The sequence below is a fragment of the Rhamphochromis longiceps genome, linkage group LG6, assembly GCF_057381845.1.
Source record: "Rhamphochromis longiceps isolate RC_006_pf linkage group LG6, R_longiceps_female_GT1.1, whole genome shotgun sequence".
NCBI classification, from domain to species: Eukaryota; Metazoa; Chordata; class Actinopteri; order Cichliformes; family Cichlidae; genus Rhamphochromis; species Rhamphochromis longiceps.
The window spans coordinates 37,061,906-37,084,027 of record NC_140562.1 but is presented as its reverse complement, the minus strand read 5'-3'; the positions used below and the strand labels follow the sequence as shown (position 1 = coordinate 37,084,027).

Genomic DNA, 22,122 nt, shown 5'->3' with positions numbered 1-22,122 from the left:
TGATCAAACATGTGACCTAAAGCACAGCTATGCAGGAAGTAGAGCTTAACAAACAGTGCAGGTGACACTAATGTAATGTCGAATAAACCTACACTACAATGAGCCATAGGACAAGTAATAGCATAAACTATAAATTATTCAAAAAAGCTGACAAAACAAGGAAAACAGAAGGTAGCTGGAATCTACTTACCACAGTCATTTGGATGACCCATGGGGCAGCTGATGGAAAATACAGACTGTGCATTGAATGAAAATCGGATGTTTAGTAAATTAAACCTAAATAGATATTAAACAAAATGAAACATTAAAAAATGTTACAGTTAACAGTGGTGAGGTTATTTCTTGAAGAACAGAGATACATGCTTAATAAATACACATACAGAGGAATAGCATGTAAATACTGTGGGTCTTTAGCCTTGTGAATAAATACTTTGGCCAAAATAAGTAAACATAGGCCCACTGTTTTGTTTCATAAACACCAAAGATAATAATTACTAAACTCCATCTACATATCATTGTTTTTATAAAAGGGATGAAGACAAAAAATTAATAAATAAACAAGCTTTGTGATAAGGTGGTGCTTAAATGATGCTCAGTTGTTACCAAGGGGGCAAAACTTCGTCAAGAAAATATACAATATAAAACCATGGATAGATACTAGGCATGCATCCAAATTCTGGCCCTATCTGAATCTCTCAGCAGACATACAAGGCAGCATTTTTCCAATTCCATTTCATTTTTTCTTCTATTGTCCAATTAAGATGAGCCAATGTGAACTGTAGCTTCAGTTTTCTGCTCTTAGATGAAATAGGGTTACCCGGGTGTGGTCTCCTGCGCTAGCTTCCACATGTTGTTCATTCAGAGAGGCTTTTCTGCACACATTGCAACGAGTGGTTATTGTAACCACTCGTTACATTGTAACCACTCGTTACAATGGTTACAATGGTTACATTGTAACTCAAATACAAATTTGAGTTGTATTTCCTATCACCTTGAAGCTGTCTGGCCATTGTCCTCTGACATCAACAAGGCATTTTCACCCAGAGAACTGCCATCCAGTGGATATTTTCTCGTTTTTGAACCATCAAAGTAAAAAAAAAATCCCAGTAGACCAGCAGTTTCTGAAATACTTATGATCACCTTTCTTTGAACTTTCTTTGAACAGGTTGTCTTGACCACCTTGCTTCCATGATTCGATACTTGTGCAAACAACTAGTTGAACAGGTGTACTTAATAAACTGACAAGCCAGTGTATATTACAGTGAAATGTCATCAAGTGACCCTGCAATCAAACTTGTAAAATTAACCTCATGCATATACAGTAGATACTTCTTGTATGTTAATGCATAAAATATATGAAACAACACCTTTTGCTTTTATACTCAACATACAAACATCACTTACATTATTTTACGTAAGCGCATAGGGGTCTTACTTTACAAATATTAACATAAAACTGTAAATTATTAAAGAAAATATGCGCTTTTAGCCTAAAAAAGAGAGCTTTTCTTTAGCCCTCCATTTTTTAGGCTAACGAAACACCCCTCTTGGCTCTGATTGGTCAATAGTGGCAGACATGAGCCGTTGAGCCTGTTTGGCTCAAACTATATCACGTGACTCTGTGCTGATTGGTGGAACTGTGGATAAATCCGCTGACAACTGCCGGCGCGGCAAATTCAACTTCTTGTGTCCTGACTACGTTATCGTTTTGTTGATAGTAGCGGTTGTAATTACCTGGTTTTTTGTCTGTTATTTTTTTTATTACTAAGTTATTGTGTATTTTAAATGAACATGGACTGCGTAGATTTCCCAAGAGTCCTACCAAACTCACCGAGGAAAGCCCGGGGACAAATTCAGGTAGGTGTCTACAACAAAAATTACCCTCCGGTAATTAAGAAAATATAAATAACTTTAAACGGTGCATACCTGTGGTGATAAAAACTGTTATCTAACCGACTTTCACGTCCTGACGTCGACTCTTTGTTGTCGTTTGCAGGTAATTTTTGGACCTATGTTTTCAGGCAAAAGGTGGGTTCTTCACTTATAAACCTAAAGAAAGCATTTTTAGAGCCGTTAATTAGCCAGTTTTTTACGTGCCCAACGTGTAAAATTATGTTAAAACAAACTATATGAAGATTTTCCGCCCAAATCAAAACTTCCCGCCAAATTCTGCATTGTTTATCCGGCTCCCATTCATAAAAACAGTTCATGTTACTGTACAGCGTACAGTTGATACACATTAATACAGCATATGGTACATTTTAACGATCAGTGCACAGATTTTTGCACTATTTTCATACTAATCATGTTATGTAGCATTCGTTACCGCGCTTACGTGTATAGTGTCTGCACTATAGTTTTATGTCCATGTAGAAAATAAACATCCAGCTTTAACTGATGTTTGCAAACTTTATTTATTCTGCAGCACTGAACTGATGAGAAGAGTGCGCCGTTTCCAGATAGCCCAGTACAACTGCCTGGTGATCAAATATGCCAAAGATACACGGTACTCCGACACGGGCATGGCCACTCATGACAAGTAAGCCTCGTTTTTTCTGTTTACTTTGTTGTTTAGCTGAGCTGTTCATATCCACAGAAATACCCTCTGGTTTTCATAATAGGAGGAAGAGGAGACATTAGCCCAATGCAGTCTTGCTTAGTAGTTCATTTTTAATTTGTGCACAGCTGCATGCAATTTTCCGACAAGTACACCTTAGGCTGGAAGTGCTCTCTCTGGACACATTAGTTCTTAACAATAATTTTGTTATACAGCAGAGGTAGAACACCTGAAAGCATAATCCCACTGATTGTCTTCATATAATAATGAACATCAAACAAATACAGCAATTAAGTAATTCTCTAAAAGGTGAGTTTTAATAAAAATAGAGGAGAAGCTGCGTTTGCTGCTTCCTTTTACCTTAATCCAAGTTATGACACGTTAGCACCAGCTGACCTCTAGTGGTGAGACTTCTCAGATGTGCATTTTCCTGTGGAGGAGTTAGTGTGCAAATGGATTGTGTAAATATTTCAGCAGGTCAGTCACAGCAAATGCAATGACTGCACATCATCTGTCTGAAGTTAAGTTCCTTCTCTCTGGTACATCTTTTAGAAGCACAATGGAAGCTGTACCAGCAAATTGTCTGAGGGATGTGCGGCCTTTGGCACTACGAGCTTGTGTGATTGGAATCGATGAAGGACAGTTTGTAAGTCTATCTATATATTTACATTTTACATTTACCCCATTGTTTTTTGTTTTTTTCTCTCTCCTTTTTTGAAAAAAATCCTATACTGCTACCTTTCTGACTTTAAAATAAAGTCCTTCTTTTTTTTTTTTATTAGATATTTTGATAGACATTTACTTTGTTTTTATTTATTTTTCCATTTTAACTAATATATTGGGTTTATTCAGTTTTGTTGTTTTGGTTTCTTACACTCTTAAAATTTTAATAGCCATTGTGCTATTTTTTTTAATTAATTTATTTTATTTTCTCTAGCCTTTTTTTTTAGTTATTTCTTTTATATATTTTTACTTTTTTCATCCATTTTCTTAAAATTTTGGATTTAAAATATTTAAAGTAATTTCTGAATTTCATTTGATGTGCTCCCTTAGGCTATTCTAAACTTACATTTTAGCTTATTTTTAATTTATTTAAAATTGGTCATCACTGAATCTTGTTTTGTTACTTTGTCAGCCATCTGAGGTTGCTAGTTGCACTAGCCTGAATGACCAGTGCTTAAAAAAATTATTTGATTTAATAGGTCTTTACTTGCATAGAGACCTTCATTAAATACTCTCTGCTTCCTTCATGTTGCAGTTCCCAGATGCTGTGGAGTTTTGTGAGGAGATGGCTAATTTGGGGAAGACAATCATTGTAGCTGCCTTAGATGGAACCTTCCAGAGAAAGGTGAGTAGTGTCCACATATCGGTGTGATACAGGTAGACTGTGGCTGCTGCAGGGCAACACCAAGCACCGCTCTGGGAAAAAGGGGTAACAAAATGTCCCAGACGATGAACATTTTTAAGGAAATGCTGAACAATCTGCAGGAGCAGAACTGATGCAGACGGCTCAATGCGCTCATTATTCCACACTACATTGTCTATTCTTTTCTTGTAATGCAATTATACCTCTGTTCATTCAGTGATATTGACTGTGCTTTTCTGCTGTCCTGCACATTCTTGTAGGCGTTTGGAAACATCCTGAACCTTGTTCCTCTGGCGGAGAGTGTAGTGAAGCTCCACGCTGTCTGCATGCAGTGTTTCAAAGAAGCTGCCTACACCAAGAGGATAGGAGCTGAAAAGGAGGTGAGGAGGCATAACTGAGGCTGTGATAAAAGAACTCTTCAAAGGGTGGTGATGAGACAGACTTAGTGTCTGTATGCAGTAAATATATTAAAAACATAAAAGAAGTGTTCACTTATATTTAATTAGTGATTCTGGATTTAACTGGAACTAACCGATCTTTGATGAGCATGATGCTGATGACTTCAAACGAATGAAAATATGCCATAGAAAATCCAGTGATATAAAATGAGAATTTTTCTCACCATTTCCTGTATTTTCTCCAGTGCTTTAGAGTTGGAGATGGAGAGTCTGCAATAAATCTGTTGTATACTTATAAAGTCTTGTCTGTGTCATAGGTGGAAGTGATTGGTGGAGCAGACAAATATCAGGCGGTGTGCAGAAAGTGTTACGGAGGTCTGATGGTTGACAAAGAGAACAGTTCTCCCTTCAGGAACGAAACTCCACAAAATGCCCTCATAGGAAAACTCGTGGACAGCGGTGTTCCCAGGAAGCTCTTCTCCTCTCTACACCTCTGAAGACGAAACAAAGACTTGGTGTACAAGTTCAGACATTTAATCGTGTGTGTGTGTGAGCAGATTGCAGAGTAAATGGGTTTTTATTTGAAATAACTGAATCTTTAATTATTTGTATGTCTGCTAAAGAATATGATCAAATCAGATTATTTGGTTTGTATTTGGTGTCTATTTGATAGATATATATATATATATTATTTACTTGACGCACTTAATAACCTTGAATCTAAGTAAACAACCTGCTGTCACAGAATTCAGTGTTTTGGTGATATCTTTAACATTAGTTTAGGTTGCTTTTGACATCTTGAACTGTAGCATTAGTAAATGTAAGGTGTTTAACAAATGTACTGACATTCACAAGGCCATACTCAATGGAAACACAGACTCAACGTTTTACTATATATTGTAAGTAAAATGTGTGGTTAAACTCTTTGCCATTTCTGTGGAATTCTTTACTTTTAAGATGTAAATGTTTAGTGCATACTGTGATATGTAATTACCGGTAAATACACTCACAAGCATCTGAGGCCTAAAATAACCTGTTTAAATCCAGGCAGACTCAAAGGCTGTGCTGTGAGCTGTCATGTTGGGATGGGAAAGTACAGCATATCCTCTGCAAACTATATTAAATTTGTACTACTGCAGCAAATGAATGACGCAGCATGCACAAGACGCCTGAACCTATGACTTTATTCAACAGTTGTGCATCTGTGACATTGGCACGAAGGCAAAAGAAACTGAACTTGATCAAAAACAAAACAGGAAATGATAGAAAAACCAATGAACCAAGCACAATTTGATCAGTGTTTATAAAACTTGCAGACCATGCAAATCAAACCAGTCTCGCATCTAAAACATGAGGCTATGTGCATTAACCCAGTTATGATTAACATTTAAGCAAAAGCACAAATGCAGGATACTTTGTACTTGATACGTGCAGCAAATAATCACTTTACATTTTTGTCACTGAGGCAGATATGGCTTACTTTTGAAGCTGCAAACAGGAAATAATGTTAAAGAAAAAAAATATAGTTGAATCATTTCAAGCTCCTTTCACTGACAACTACGGGTTGCCAATTTTGATTTCAGAACTTTCAACAGTATGGAAATTAACAAATCATTCACGCACAGCAGTGAGGGCAGCTGTGATGCACAGCTGCTTAACCTTAAAATAACTTCAAGATTTAATCATGGCACAATTTACTATCATTCACCATCTTACATATGTCATTCAAATTTCTCCCTTTGATGCACAAATGATAAATAAGCAATGTTTTCATACAGTTGGCTTCAGTAATTTATGCACATCTTTAAAGGAACAAACCTTATTCCCCATCCACGGATATAAAAGCAGAAGCATAAGAAAAATGTTTAGTGAGTATGAGCCCATCCAACTGACAATTCAGAGTTTGCACACCCACGCCAAAACTGATGCCAGGCCAAGTTTTGAGTGTAATCAGATCGACAACAGCTGAGATTAAAAACCAGCAAACATTTAACTGTTGGGCACAAAGCAACATTGCATAACCCCAGATTTTCTAAGTGTATGTGGTGGATGCACATGTTGCAAATTAAGCACTTATTCTGTAACTATACTAACACACTGGGTATATTTCCTCTCCCACAGTGAACACTAAGAAGCAGATAATAATCAGTGTTGAGGAAACAAAATGTCACTGAGACCTTGCTAGCCTGTTCACAGGCTAGCAAGAAAGCATTGTTAATGGCAGTTAATAAATTACTCGTCTGTATTAGGATATGGTAAATCTGTTCAATGAATGCATAGTTGTGTAGAGTCTCCTCCCCCCTCTCTATCTTAAAGGTGGGATCAAAGTCCAATGAATGCTGCTGCAGGCTGGAAACATTTAACCAATTTTTTTTACAAACACAAATCTGCTGTATTTGCCTCAGTCAGACTTGATTAAATTCAGGGTCCTCACAGTTAGTAAACATGGAAAAGAATACATTTATGGATAGATAATTTTATGGTTGTATGTAGACTCCCAAGTTTCACAAAATACAATTCTGTCAGAATTTGGCTTTACAGTAGTTTTTCACACTAACAGTCAACTCGCATTTGCAAATTAATTTAATACCTCGTAAACTAGTTGCATCTCCACAGGCTTAATAAATTGAACAAACAAAACAAAACAAAACGTATGACCAAATAAGAAAATATAATCAGCCACATACAACCATGAAAATGGCAGTTTTACTTGTGAATTGTTTGTATAAATGCATATCCTCAAGTTCCAACAGATTCATGAGCAAAACATTAAATGCTGGCCTCTTCCACTTGTGGCTGTCATAAGCACTCTTCATAATGTCACATTATGTGACCCTCTTCTACCTCCAGGATCTGCTCATTTGAGGTAAAAGTTGCATCTTTGCACAGGGGTCAAAGGTCAGATTACCCAATCATCAGCACTAATCTCAGCAGTCAGCCTGATGTCTTAAGACCTGATCACAGACCCACTGACGTAAACAGCAGTGTTCCTCTTCTCTAACATGGAGTTGCACTGCTCAGGCTCTCAAATCTGACATCGTTAAATCAGCGTGAAACCACATCAATATGATATAGCTCTGCGGGTGTGCAGTGCAACTGCAGTCAGTCCACCGACAGACGAACACCACCTGGCCCATGTGACCTCCCCTCTGTCTCAGTAGCTGGGCGGCTGGTAGCCGGCATCTACCTTGGGCGGGAGGTTTTGGGCGAGAGGAGGCTGCTGTTGGATGTCAGGCAAATTGCTGGGATAGGCTGTATAAGTAGTGGGGGTGTAAGTGGTGGGGGTGTAAGTGGTGGGATTGTAGGAGGTGGGGGCATAGGTTGGAGGATAAGGGGTGGCAATATCCGGCACCGTCTCCGTGTAGGTAGGGATGGCAACATCCTTTACACCATGGCGGAAACGACCCAGGGCGAAGTATGTTAGGATTCCCTGCATGATGAGAATAAAAATGATGAAGTCATTCAAGCTTCTGTGAAAAATGTGCAAGTAATTAATCACACGAGAGGCCGATGAGCATTTTTTCAGCAATAACAGAAATAATGCAAATTTTACACAAGATTAAAAAATTAATGGGAGACACTCATTATGCACTGATGAGCCAAAAACACTGAGCATTCCTGCCTAAAGTGTTAAACCTCTGTTTTCTGCCAGAAGCAGCTCTGACCTGCTGAGGAATAGGCTAGAAATACAATTTGAAGGGCTCTGTGGTATCTGGCACCAAGATGTAAGCAGCTCTTTAGAGTGCTTTTCCTTATCCTCTGTCATAGATACACTGTTATCTTAATCTTAATGAAAAGCTACAAGACTGGGGTTAACAAACACATCTAAGGGAATCAGTACATTTTCTAAAATGTTAAAGCACTCTTTTAAATCAGAAAAAAGCATCATCAAGTACACAATCAAAATATCTACAAAATACTTTCAAAACTAAATTTTACTGAATGATAAAGTGACTAAATCAAAGCCGCAATCCCACTCACCCAGGTGGCGATAGAGAAGAAGGAGAAAGCTATGGTGGCACGTGCGGCGTCTTTGGGGATTGAGTGGTCATCGGGAGTTTTACTCCACTGACTGGCCAACAGGCAGAAACACACAAACCACAGGAAGGTCCACACTCCTAAAACAAACATCCAGAGAAACAGACGCACAAATGATCACCTTTTCCTCACTGGATGGAGGAACAGAAGCGTTCAGCTGAAAATACAGATATGAAAAGATAAACAACAGGATTCCCCCGTCTCCATCTGCTCGCACGAAAACGCGCCGTTTTTCCAAACTAACACTCTTTTGCTTTCCTGAAGAATGGCTGACTGTGGAAAGCCGATGTCTGATGTCTGTTTATTTTCATCTGAATATGTGAGGTCATACTCCTCCTCCACCCTGCAGCTCATTCCACGTCTAATGTTGCAATGATGAATACTGCGTTATGTCAGGGAAACAGTCAGCAGCCTGTCCCAGATTACGCCAACACTCAGAGGCTTTCGACATGAACAAGTTCACGCTTTAGGAACAGCTTGAATGCATGAATCACTCACTTTCTTGCGTTTTTGACGATGGTGGTGAAAACACTTCAATCTATAATCTCCATAAGATGCTCAATTAGTTTATGATGTGATGACTGCAAAGGCTGTAGCCATTTAGCTCATGCCAAGTGGATGCGAGTATCATCTTGAAAGAGAGCACTCCCATCAGGACGCGAATGATTCAGAGAACCAAGTTTAAAGAAGAAAGAAGCGCCATTTCAACAATACGTTTGAGTTTATCTAGGTCACTGAAATGAATGAAAGAAGAAACACATATTTCTGACCTCAAAATCGGGAAATGTTCTGTTATTTTATTGTTTATCATAATTTGGTGTAGTATGAATGGCAATGGGAGAGCTCTTTATCCGTAGAAAAAATAAATAAATCTAAAACTTGTGAAAACACAGTTAAAATGCAAAAATCTATGCCTTCCACATTGCACATTGTCCAAAGCCATCCAGTGGACCAGACCTGAGTCTTTATTGGGCCCATTCTGGTCACTGGGCCTTTATGTTTGACACCCTTGCATTATAGGATTAAAGGTGATCACTAAGAGGTACTTTGTATTAACATGTAGTGACCCTTCCCTCTATGTCAGGAGTGGGTAATTCATATTCCCAAGGACAGATGCTCCAAAGGGAAACAACAGCACAAACAGAGTCGAGGGTACAATTCGGTGACTCTAATTAGCAGAGGTGAGGCCCAGGAGATAGCAATCACCTGTCAATCAAAGCAGCCATGCCCCAACTTTAACTCTTCACAGAATCCAAATGAGTGAGTTCTAAAAATGGTTTCGCCCTCTTTACAGCTGCTACGAATAGATAAATTACATATAGAGGCTGAAACTATGTTTGCACCAGGCTGTAAACACACTTCTGCAAACACACCCACCCACTTTGCATCACCACCAACTATTTTGCCTGTCATTGCCTCAGGTTTTTCTGTCAGTCTCTTCTTCCTTGTGCAATCTTTATAAAAATAAACGTTCATGCTCACCAGAGAATCCCAGGTCAGCAACGACAGCAAACCTCCTCTCCTCTGCGTTGCTCATAAAAGGCAGGTAAACGTCCAACACGAGGAAGGCCACACATGCCAGGAAAGCAATCACCCCGATACCGACTGCATAATGACACGCCGAGTCGTTGTGATTGAAGATGCATTTGGCCTCAGCTTCGTAGGGGGTGTTGACGTAGCCCTCTCCCGTGATACAGGCAAACACCACCATGGCAAAAATCTACAGAAAAAGAGAAAAGAAGGCGGGCATTAATGAAAACGAATGAAGAGTAAATAAACGCGGAATTGTTGGTAAAAGCTGATGTTTGCATCGCTCAAAATATCTCAAACTAATCAGGGTCCAGACATCCTCCTGGACTCAATTTATGAATGATGTGCAGGGATATCTCAGCCCTGGCAGAGGTGTCCAGTCTTAAGATGATCTTGTTTGACTTAATGTACATATAAACTTGTGACGCTCATAGCGAATTCAATAAGCTAAGAGTCAACAAAAACAGATATTTTTCTATCATGTGTAACATGTGCCGCAAATCCACCATTATAATATTGTTGTTTAAAAATAAAATTCATCCAATGTGATGTTCGGCATGTACAACTGTGCCCTGGAGAGCTACAATAGGCTAGACGAAGATACTGTGTGAGCAGTTTGGAGATACTTTAGGTTTGTTAAACCAACAAGTTCTACTTTTTTCTTCGTGGTTTAAAATAGAAGAAAAAAAAAAAAAAAACACCCAGAAAACCTGATAAAAATGCAGCGGCAGCTCTGTCGCTGTCAGCTTCTTGCTCGCTCTCTCTTTAACATTTGTCAGGGTTATTGTCAGTTACAGTAACATTATCATCCTTTACTTGTTGTCTCCAATCATGCACACGGTGAAACAGACCAGAGGAGAGAAACCAGCATGACTTTAAACGACAGGAAAACGCAGAAATGACTCTCATACCAAACTACAATGACAAAAAAATACAAATATTTTTTCTTGGTTGCACTATGCATTATTTAAGTAACTGATGAATAGTTACATTTATGTATTTATTTACTTGTTACATTTTGTTTCAGTCATTTTTTATGCCATGTCTGATGTTTACTTATAGTTAGGAATAAAGTTTATGAATTTTACACTGGACACTTTGTATTGCCAAGAACCCAACGACATCAGTGTTAGTACTAAAGAAGTGCTGTATCACTGTGTGTCTGTGTCTCTGCATCAAGCAGAGGTTGGATATTTAGAGTGAAGGTCACCAAAATGGGCAAAATGGATGGAAAACAACAATCTGCATTTTAGATATGCTGTTGTTAATAAACATAAAACCAAGAAAAGATCTTCACCTGTCTTTGGATCTGTGAGTTCAGTGTAGCTTACAGAACGTTGGCGTGCAGATCAAAAATTAAACCTGTTGGGCAAGTAAAGAACTTTGTGCTTTCAAGTGTTATTTGTTTTTCAGACCTTCAAACGTGTGAAGGTGTTTAACTCTTTGCAGGCATTACATGACCTTTTCAGCTCCTTCCAGACAGCCGTTGTTCTAACTTTATGAAAAATGAAAGTTCCTAGAAAATACGTAATGTGCTGTAGCATGAAGGCAACATGTAAAATACTTTTTAAGCAGACAATTCTTCAATGTGTTTTTGTATGCAACAGCTGGAAGTAGGATCAAAAAGAGGCTTGTTTTAGAACTCATGTGAGAAAGTTAGCAAACACCCCCAGGTTTGTCTTGTCTTCACACCACATCTATCAAAATGAAATGAAACTGTTTAGCAACAACAAAGTCACAAAAGCGGGTGATTTTTGTGGAAAATGGACAAGCTACATAATTATAACATAACATCTTTTCTTACTATCAACCCCTGAAATATGGACTTTCCTTCATGTTAGTATGTGGAGTGTTTATTCCCTCTGACAGGCTGTCCCGTGGTTGGCTTCTCTGTGCTCTGGTTACCCACCTAACCATGTGACCTACTTCTGAGTGCAGCTGCCTGCCATGTGATTCCTGAGATGCCACCAGCTCCCTAACATTGCTTATAATGAGATCTGGGAGGAGGACAGAGAGAGACTGTTTAACTGGTGGGAAGGGAAAGAAGGCCAAAGTCCTGCTGGTGGGATGAAACCAACGATACAGAAAATAAGCTGCAGACAGAGACATTGGAGAAGTGAAAAGCGGGGAGGGGGGTTCCCTAAAATGGAACAAAAGTAAGACAGGGACTTTCAGAGGAGTAGATGGAAATTTTTGTACATTTTTAAAAGAACAGAAAGTGTTTGTGCAATGAATAACAAATGTCGAACCGACGCACAAGTGTCACATGTTGATTTGAACTTTCAGTCAATAAGCAACGCAAATAAGATTTGTTTGGATGACTTGTTTTTGCATTAAACCTAAATGACACGCATTTAGTTACATAAATATACTGCAAATATACTGTTTCAGGGAAGGTGTAGCTACTTTTAATGGCCAGGAGCGAGTGTATGCCCTTTTTTGTTTCAGGTAAGGCTGTTATAGCCCTTCCACCCAAAAAGCAAACAAACAAACAAAAAACCCAAAACAAACAGGTGTGTAAAAATATGTAACAATACAAGTGATCAAAATAACAAAATATAAAGACTCTGTGGAAAAGAAACAACTGGACATACCCTTTATACAGGAAATGTCTTAAGTTTGTGGTCATATTGGTCAAAACTGATATTTAAACAACAGTTGCTGTTCATACTTAGAAAGGTCTCTCAATCATATGGAATTATAAGTGCAAACTCAGGAAGGCATGTAGGAAGTTTGCCCTGGAGAAGCTACGAAAAGCAGTAAGATGACTGAATGTAAGGTGAGTCATATTTACTAAGAAAACTGGTATAAAATAGGAAGATAAATCCCACAATCATGTTGTTGGAAAGTTCTGGGGAACTGGAGGCGGTTTGCACTTCTCCTTTTCCCATGTTTTGGAGCACACTATGTGGTAATGCGGTATTCTAATAAAGGTTAAACTGTGTTGAATGATATTGCAAAAGTTTTTGTAAAAAAAAAAAAATTGCCTAGTTACAACAGCCGGGCAACATATTCCATTCACTGGTACACAATTCATTCGTGACACACAATATTGCAATAAATGCCAGCGTTAATGGAAAATGAAAAAAAAAAAAAGTTAAATAAAAACTATGATAACACTGGTTCCAGGACCAGGTGTGCTCCTCTTTTGTGCAATCATACATGCAGGTGTCATTTTCTAAGATTAAAATCACCAGAGATACACAGTGATCCAGCCTGGAAGAATCTGAGATGAGCACAGCTGCACTGCATATGTGTGCCAGTCACAGGGGGAGATCAGTAGCAGACATTCAACAAGCATAACAGAGTAGCGGGTGTCACCTTACCTGCCTGTTAGCCCCTGTTTACCACTGACACACACATGCACACAGACAACAGCTACAGCCAAGGGCACAGTCTGTCCTCATCTGCCACACTAAAAACTGTTCACTCTGCAGATTAATGTGTGCGCTCGTCTTTGCCCGGGCCTGTCCTGCACGGGAGAATATTAATCTTCATTTACAAAGCACACGACAGTCAAGCTTAGTACATTCTGTGGAGATGTCGTAGCTCGATTTCAACTAGGAAGTGTTCAAGGACAGAAAACGGTCCTTCGGTGTCTGCTCAGTCACTCAGGGTTGCACAACAGTATGTTTTTCACTATATCAACGGTCTCATTGAGATTCATTCATTTTGCACATCCCAAATTCTGCGTGCCTTAAGATTTACCCAGCAACAGGTGATTAGGGCTGTAAAAGTTCCGAGAACTTTCTCTCAGCACGATTTCCCCTTTTTAATGTAAACACCACCTACTCTGACGCTTCAGCCTCGAATAATAAAGACTTTTAAAAACATCGACTTCCATCCGCTGTGTGAAGTGAAATTATGAGAACGTAATCTTGTGGATTAGGATTATAAGGAGTTAATTATTAATGCCGATATCTGGCAGGTAGTGTTTTCCCGGAAGTGCAGTTTTCAGTCAGCAGCAGCGGGGGTGACCTGCGGCGCTGTCACGGAGAGTCTTGCTGTAAATACGACGCCCGCCGGAGGAAGCGCACAAAGCTGCCCGCTGTCCCGCGGCATTACCAACATATCTCATCTTCACCTCTGTGCGCGGACTTGCTCACATACCCCGCTGGACCTTTAGTTTCAAACACAAACAGCACTCACCCAGCTGAGAAAGCGCACGATGGTCTGAGGCTGGCGGATAAACTTGTAAAAGTCGAAACCTCCTCCTGCGAGCGCAGCTCCGTACGCACTTACACCGCCCGTCTCCTCCATGTCTGCCATTCAGCCGATCCTCCGGTGCGAGTAGACCTAAGGGGAAAGCAACGCTCCGGTCACAGTCGACTAAAACTACCAGCTACCGCCGCCTCCTGCACTCAAGTGGGACCAGCTCGGAGACACCTGAGGTAGCCGCTGTGCGCAGAAGGGGCGGAGCTACACAGAAAACTGTGGCCAAGTTACTCTTCAGCGGGAAATACGTCGTAACAAAACTTGGTGGCGAAGTAACTATCAGCTACTGTGATTGGTCCGCTCAGGATTACCGACGCTTACTGCGCGTTTTCGGCTACTGCAGTCTTCAGCGAGAGAACAACAACCATCGCGATAATACGATCATAACAAAAATGATAATAATAACAGCGTCAACATAAGGACTCAAAAACGCAGACAAACTATCAGAACTGATGAGATATGGAAACGCTAGTGGGACAAATAAGTTTGCCTCTGAAAAACAAACACACACACACACACACACACACACACACACACACACACACACACACACACACACATCCTTGCATTTTATATCTAAGTGAGGAAATCTAATTGACACAATGCGTTCCCTAAACCTAACCTTCAAATATGAATGTCTAACCTTTAGCCTAAACCTAACAAGAACTTAACACACTAACACTAAAACCACATTTTGAGCGTCAAAAATGCCTTCAAACTTGTGTGGCTCAGAAATTGGTTGGTTACTTATATTAGTAGATAGACTGTAGTGAACATGATTTATGAAGGGGTTATACATAAAATAAAGAAATAACTTGTTTTGAAGTATTTTTTAATTCTGCATATTTGTGCCAATATTGTCATCAGTCCAGTCATTTTTGGTTACTTCCAGTAAGTTTTTAGAACTGTGATGTTATATTTGTTACAGTTTCTGCTGCCCCCTTGGCTAGATCTCTCTTGAAAAACACATTTTTAATGTCACTGACACTTTTTACCCAGATATATAAAGAATATATAAAAGTATGGTTGCAGCAGCTGCTTTTTGATAGGAATGCTCTTTCTGGCTCTAAATTACTTGATGTGATCGATATTTAGTGATATGACTCACCTATTTTTGACAGATTTTAGGTCAAAAAGCCATTTTTAAAAGCTTAAATTCCCTCAGTCATTTCTTGGCAAATACCGCCATGGAGGTAATGGTGTAGGGGTCATGTAGATTTCCCACTGAAGCATAATTCAGGAATGACCCTGTTTACCTGTTAAAGCTCTACAGAGGTTCCCTGCAGAAATCTTCATTTTCTGAGAGCCATTACTTACCAGAATTTCTAGAACTGGACCAATTACACCTACTGAATGGTTCTGCAGAGTTTGAAAACTGCAGGTAATGCACTGGTTCTTATATATAACTGAGCACTCAAAGTGCTCTTATACAATTTACCTCATTCACCGATTCACACAAGCACTTTTTTCTGTGCTTTTCATCTAGCATTCACACTCCGATAGATGCAGCAGAGCAGAATGGAGCAGACAACCAACCTTCAGATTGATAGGTGACCTGCTCTAGCTCCTGAGTTACAGCCACCCCAATGTATCAAATATGTATTCAATGTTAAATGTATGTTTTGTTTTATTTTAATGTAGTGCATTTTTATTCCAGGTGTGGTGAGGCTAAGAATAAAGAAGCTTATTTCAGACAAGAAAGCCAACTATAGGTCAAAATCTTGTGTTATTATCTGAAAATTTCACAGCAATGACACAAAATTTAAGTTATTATCTAATTTAGAAAAATACATTTTAGATATTTGAATTTTTAAAAGTAGATAATAACCCCAGATTTTTACTCATAGACGACGTATAGGTGGCAAAAAAAAAGTATTTTTTTCCAGTGGTAGATACAAGCTTACACAAATGGCGGCAACATTGTGCAGAACAGAAAGTGTGCAAAGTTTCTAAAAAACATTTTAGAAACAAATTGATTATTTGTCAAGTAACCAAGTGGTTTTACTGACTATAGTGGCCATAAGCTCATTCATGTATGACTAAAATTCATAAATTTTATAATGTAGTCAATTATGTGTTTCAAAAGTCTTTATCCAGAAATGAGTTAAGACAAACACGAATGTACAAACGAAAGATGATTTATTTAGAGAATTCTTGTATTAAACGTTTTACCATTCCACCCCCCCCCCCCCCCCCCGCCCAAAAAATAAAAAATAAAATTTCTATGCTAAATTATATGCTATCATCATTTTTCACACCAAAATATAGATGAACTGATAACTTTGTAATAGTTTGACCAACAAATAATTACAATAAAATCATCATAGCCCAGACACAGTCTGAACAAATTTGTTGTTTTTAAATGTGTAATATTTAATATTTTCTGCAACACTCGGAGCTTGCTATATCCTGGTTTGTTAGCCAGTTTTCACTGCAAAACATTACAATGTAGAGGTTACGAGTGAAAATCATGATAAAAATAAACAAACCAAACAAACACATTAATTACCCCACATAACTTTCCTTAATCCATGCATACAAATCGCCCAATTCCTGTAAAGCACAAAGAAAAGCCGTGGAACAAGTAAACTGACAAACTCGTGTTAGAAAATAATTTTGCAATCAAAAATTATCACACAGGCACATATAAATATACAACTGGGGTCAAAAATGATTCCACTGGTTAAAGAGAGTTCTTTCTTTCTTAATTTTGTTTCCCTCATCCTCATCAGTATTAAACTTGGCACCTCTGACTTAACTTGTCCTTCACAATGTTTTACAGATAACTGGTAAAAGTGCTCATGCTGTAAGGACGCTGCAGCACTGACCAAATGTTTATTTCACTACAACAGTTCACGTTTAGAGAGCAAACATCCACGTAGTTCTTTAAACTGGTTCATCCTTCAAAGTCTTCTTCTGAATCTGGGGCCATTCATCTTCAGAGGATTCAGATGCCTGAGGGGAGAAAACAAACAAAATACTTCAACGGCTTGTTTATCTCTAACTGGGTAACAAAAGAAACGTATCTGGCCTCACCTGATCGAATTCATCCTCTCTCGCTGCTTTCAGCAGATCAGAATCATCACTGTGGACTGAAAAGTCCTATAAGAAGACATTATTGAGTGGTGCTTACTGTGCTGGGAGTAAAGTGGTACAATACAATCAGTATGTCATTGAATGCACTAAAGAAATCGCCACTTACCAGCTCGTCCTCATATTCAGCTTTGCTTCTCTGCATCTCCAAGCTCCACCTGCAAAGAGACAAAATGCACATGTAGGCTACAGCTGTCTTAAGAATGATTAAGTGTGCAAGCACAGACATTTTTATAGTCCCATACAAGGGAAGGAGAGAAAGGGGTGTGAAAAAAGTGGTCAAATTCAAAACAACTACAGTTACTTTAATACCCCAAAGTGATTCAATCTCCACAGACTTCCATGTTATTCATTTTATTTCATTCGTTATTTATATCTTAAACTGCTGTTAGGTTGTTGAAAGCTGACCCATTTTAGTGAAGTCAAAAATAAGTAAGTAGCATTTCATGTGACATTTTTTATAAGACACATTGATCACTTGTTTCAGTTCCATTATCATAAAAAAACCCCCAATTTTTCCAAATTTCCAAACCACAGCACCCCATGTTCAATCTTAGCTCCCCAAATCTTACATGTCATTAAAGACAGGATCACAAATGTACTCATAGCTCTCTGGTAACCCTGTGATGGTGAGTCTTAACTGTAGACAAGAAGGGTGTAGCATCTAATATACAGTAGAGTTTTTCCCTTGATAGCTTTAATATTTAACCACAAACAAATAAGAATCTAGGCTTGAACATTACATTCATTGTTGCTGTTCTTTGAAAAGCCGCTGTGCTGCAAAAGGAAAACAGGAAGCAGGGCCACTTTACTTTGTTACTTATAGTCCACCATTGTTTCTTTCAGTGGCCTATGGTGGATAACACCCCAATAAAAACAAAGAAAAACCTGACTCTTGAGGAAGTAGCACAGTTCCCTTCACATAGGAAGCATTGACATTATAGTTACTATACTTTTCAGCAGTTTCAGAATTAAACAAAGAACTCACAGAGACTTTTCTCCATACTGCCTCTTCCCTGAAACGAAAGTGAATAATGTTATTTCTCAGCAGCAAATGCAAAGGCTGCAAAATGAGATGAAAGAAAAAGCATCTGTACTCACTGAAAATCACTCCAATCCAGCAACAAGCAGACATCAGGAAAATCAAAAAGGCAAAACTTCCAAATACAACTCCCACTACAAAGTCAGGAATGCGGTTCAGCACTAGAGGGGGAGGAAGATGAAGAGATGATTTAAGCTGTCACCTGGTATCTGTATGTTTGACTCAAATCAACTGTACCTTCTTTATCCAAATATCGTCTCTTGCTGCTTATGGCGGTGCTGTTGTCGAAGCTGTCTGATACTTCACAGTAGTACGTCCCGGCGCTTTCCCTCCCCACAGATAGCAGGAGTATCGATCGTTGTGGCATCTGGTCCACCACATAGTAGTAGGTTCCTCGATCCTGTAGGAGGGTTTTGTCGTGGAACCACTGATAGTGTGGATGTGATCCCTTCTCGGCTTTGCAGTAGAACCTCAGGCCAGTTACAGCGTAGTTTTCTCCAGTGTCGTAGTCATAATGCATTGTCACAGGTCCACTAACAGGGACTGTTGGATGCCAGAAAGGGATGTCAAGACAAATAGATGTTAACTGTAAAAACACATGCTTATCTCAGTAATTTCTTAACAGTTTTAAAAACATACCAACATGCAAGGGCAACCACTGACTGTATGTGGTCTGTTCTCCGTTGCTCGCATGGCATCTGAAAAAGCCTAAGTGGCGGTCCATGACCAAAGGAAGCTTAAATACAGAATGTCTCTTTTCCACTGTCATGTTGAAGACCTGCTCTTTCCCACGGTACAGCGAGTAGGTGATAGGCAGATCTCCTCGTGTTGAGTTACAGACAACCATCGCAAAATAATTTTGTGGCTCTTCCTTTAACACAGTGAAGGAGATGTCAGGGGTTGACACAAACTCTGAAAGAAGAGTAAGAAGAGTGATGTTATTTTGTTGATCTGCTGTCAAAAAAACAAACCATGATGAATTTACGAAAACATGACCAGAAGGATTTTTCCCCACAAAATGAGTGCTAACCTTTGACTGTGATTTCAATTTCAGAGCTGTTGGAGGTGAAGACTGTTTTGTTGAAGACGTTGGTAGCCACACACTTGTAGGAGCCACTGTCTTGAGGATTTGTTCTGAGGGTGACAAAGAAAACTATTCCTGTAATATTTGAATTTATTGTTTCCATAGACTGTACAGGAAAAATAGGTGTCAATATATGGCCAGCAGGGGGCAACTCCTCCAGTTACGTAAAAGAAGTCTAGAGGAGTTCTAGAGTCTATGAGAGATTGACTCTTAAATCATTTTCTGATAAGTTTATGGTCTAATCACACTAGTTTCAGGTCCCTGTTAGTTTCTGTTAGAGTCAAAAGAAGAATATCAGGTATGCTTTAGGGTGGGCCTACCTGGTAAATTAAAAACCTTGTATCTGTCAAAACATTTGGTCTGAATGACTGTTTTATAAATTAGCTGATGATTTCTTAATCAGTCTTAAATGATTATTCTTAATGGTTATGCAATGTTTTCTCTTGTTTAAACTGACAAACAGCAACATCTATGGTGGCCCTGAGAGGCCAAACGGACTGCAACTTAAGAAAACACCAGCAACAAGAAAAACGCTGCAAAAGCACACAAAACACAACGGAGATAGGAAAAAAGAAAACATAAATAGGAAAAAACAGATTTCCAAAAGCACAAGGGAAGTGTTTCTGGGGAGACAATAAACCGACGGACCAGTTGCAGGAACCAAAATATGCTAAGAATTGCGCTGGGAGACACTTGTGGAGAAGTGGAGGATCTATCGGTTTTGTGAGGAAAGAAAAGATGAGAGGTAAGTGTGTTAGTCTAACTATTAGCCTAAAAATCCATCATCAGTATTATATGAATCATGATAAAACACACCTACCATGTTTTGGGTTCCTGCAACATGTCCGTCGGGTTATTGTCTCCCCAGAAACACTTCCCTTGTGCTTTTGGAAATCAGTTTTTTCCTATTTCTATTTTCTTTTTTCCTATTTCCGTTGTATTTTGTGTGCTTTTGCAGCGTTTTTCTTATTACTGGTGTTTTCTTAAGTTGCAGGCCTCTCAGGGCCACCGTAAAACATCAGACATTTTGGCCCATTCTTCTTTAAAATACTACTTGATTTAATTGAGTTTTAGTAGTATTCATTTACGCACAGCCCTTTTAAAGTCCTGCCACAGCATTTAAATCAGAACTTGATTCTTTTCTTTTTCAGTCATTCTGTTGTAGATTTGTATGTATGCTTGGAATCATTACATGACCCAGTTTGGGCAAAGCTTTAGCTGTTGGACAGATGGCCTCACATTTGACTGTGCAATACTTAGAGGTGTTCATGAACAACTCAATGACTGAAAACATCTGTTGTTGCAAAACCAGCCCAAATCATCAGCTCTCCATCATGCTTGACAGTGAGTATGAGCTGTTGGCTGTGTTTGTATTTCACTAAACTTAAACTTGGTTGCAGTTGGTGATGATCAGGTAATCAAGTGCGTTTGATTTGCAGCACGTGGTTTTTTAGATAATCCTACGCTGTCAGAAGCTCAAATGTAAGTGGACTGTTGATTATTAGTAACATGCACCTGCTGGATTGCTTCATTTGATTGTCACTAACCTGTAGATCGTGAGCTGGTTGTCATAAATACGACGGAGGGAAGACGGCGATACAAGCTGATCACTGTGCAGCCATTTGTAGGAGATATAATTTCCAGCGCTAAGTTGACAGATTAGCTGAAGTGTTTCTCCCTCAAAGAAGTCATCTGGACCAGAATTGATGATCTGTGCACCTTTCACCGGCTCTGCAGGACAGACACAAGAACAGGCTGAGATCATGGTGCACTTTCTGAACAACAGTAATGCTTATTGATACTGACTACTGTTTCCCCAAACTTCAGCCCCAAACTTCAAAAACAAAAGCAGTTATGTTTTTTTTTATATCCAAAGCACTGGTGAAACACAATGAAACAGTTTTATTAAAAAAATAATTAAAAGATAATAAAGACAACCCAGAGTGATAGTCAGCAACTGTTTATATGCATATAAATAAAGGGACTCACCGATAACCTTTAAATAGTGTAGGTTGCTGGATGTGGAATTAATATGAGAGATGGAGCGGTTTTGTATGCTAGCCACACACTTCAGATAGCCATCATAACGCTTTTTGATAACCATGGGAATGTTTGCGGCCTCCCCTTCCAGTGAAGTGTATTCACCCAATGCCTTGTTGGGGTCATCCTCCCTGTAAAAAGGGTAGTAATTAGAAAAATGTCATCATTTAATGTAACGTGTCTCACCACAGTGGTTAAATTGAATGTACCCACTTAAATATCTGCAGCAGGATTTCGTGATTTATCGGGTGGTTCGGCACTTCACATTGAAACTCTACATACGTTTTCACCAAAGCCTCATTGGGGCCATACAGTTGTGGATGCCCCAGAAAAAACTGACCTATAAAGAATAGAAGGAAAGACAATGAAAATATCACAAAAAGAATCAACAACAACACAATTAAAATACACACATACAAACAGTAACGCTCACTTACTGCTTTCCTTAAAGCAGCAGCACAACCCTGCAGGGATGAAAAAACGAGAAAGAAACTAAAGAGATTGGAAGATTTTAACATTGCGAAATATTAAGTTTACTGTGGTTCCCTTTGTGTTGCTTACCCAGAATGACCACAAAGAAGGAAGCAAGCATCTTCTGGAAAAACAACAGACTTTAATACAACATTAGTCCTTGAAAATTATTACAGGGAGCTGCTGTCAGACACAAGTGTGACAGTTGTCAGTTTTAAACTGTGTGTTTAGGCAATGCATGTGGAAAAGTACGCACACACCCTCTTCGAAACATGTGCAAATAACTGA

General features: G+C 39.0%; 3 protein-coding genes across 3 annotated transcripts; 1 reads left to right on the top strand and 2 right to left on the bottom strand.

The window, feature by feature from the left end:
- Nucleotides 1-1,657: 1,657 nt before the first annotated feature.
- On the top strand, nucleotides 1,658-5,247 carry tk1 (thymidine kinase 1, soluble). Its single transcript, XM_085410536.1, has 7 exons — nucleotides 1,658-1,857; nucleotides 1,997-2,028; nucleotides 2,426-2,539; nucleotides 3,110-3,203; nucleotides 3,816-3,905; nucleotides 4,184-4,303; nucleotides 4,639-5,247. The coding sequence occupies exons 1-7, from the start codon at nucleotides 1,786-1,788 to the stop codon at nucleotides 4,816-4,818; spliced, it is 702 nt and encodes a 233-aa protein (XP_085266662.1). The 5' UTR covers nucleotides 1,658-1,785; the 3' UTR covers nucleotides 4,819-5,247.
- On the bottom strand, nucleotides 5,246-14,316 carry syngr2b (synaptogyrin 2b). Its single transcript, XM_085410535.1, has 4 exons — nucleotides 14,039-14,316; nucleotides 9,842-10,079; nucleotides 8,303-8,439; nucleotides 5,246-7,751 (listed from the first exon to the last, which is right to left on the bottom strand). The coding sequence occupies exons 1-4, from the start codon at nucleotides 14,156-14,158 to the stop codon at nucleotides 7,476-7,478; spliced, it is 771 nt and encodes a 256-aa protein (XP_085266661.1). The 5' UTR covers nucleotides 14,159-14,316; the 3' UTR covers nucleotides 5,246-7,475.
- A 1,987-nt stretch (nucleotides 14,317-16,303) lies between these two features.
- Nucleotides 16,304-22,053, bottom strand: LOC146668592 (platelet endothelial cell adhesion molecule). Its single transcript, XM_085410534.1, has 13 exons — nucleotides 21,925-22,053; nucleotides 21,801-21,827; nucleotides 21,577-21,703; nucleotides 21,313-21,494; nucleotides 20,871-21,054; nucleotides 19,270-19,373; nucleotides 18,879-19,151; nucleotides 18,477-18,782; nucleotides 18,299-18,400; nucleotides 18,186-18,213; nucleotides 17,307-17,355; nucleotides 17,141-17,206; nucleotides 16,304-17,059 (listed from the first exon to the last, which is right to left on the bottom strand). Exons 1-13 carry the CDS (start codon nucleotides 21,953-21,955, stop codon nucleotides 16,991-16,993), a joined length of 1,548 nt encoding a protein of 515 aa, XP_085266660.1. The 5' UTR covers nucleotides 21,956-22,053; the 3' UTR covers nucleotides 16,304-16,990.
- Nucleotides 22,054-22,122: the final 69 nt, after the last annotated feature.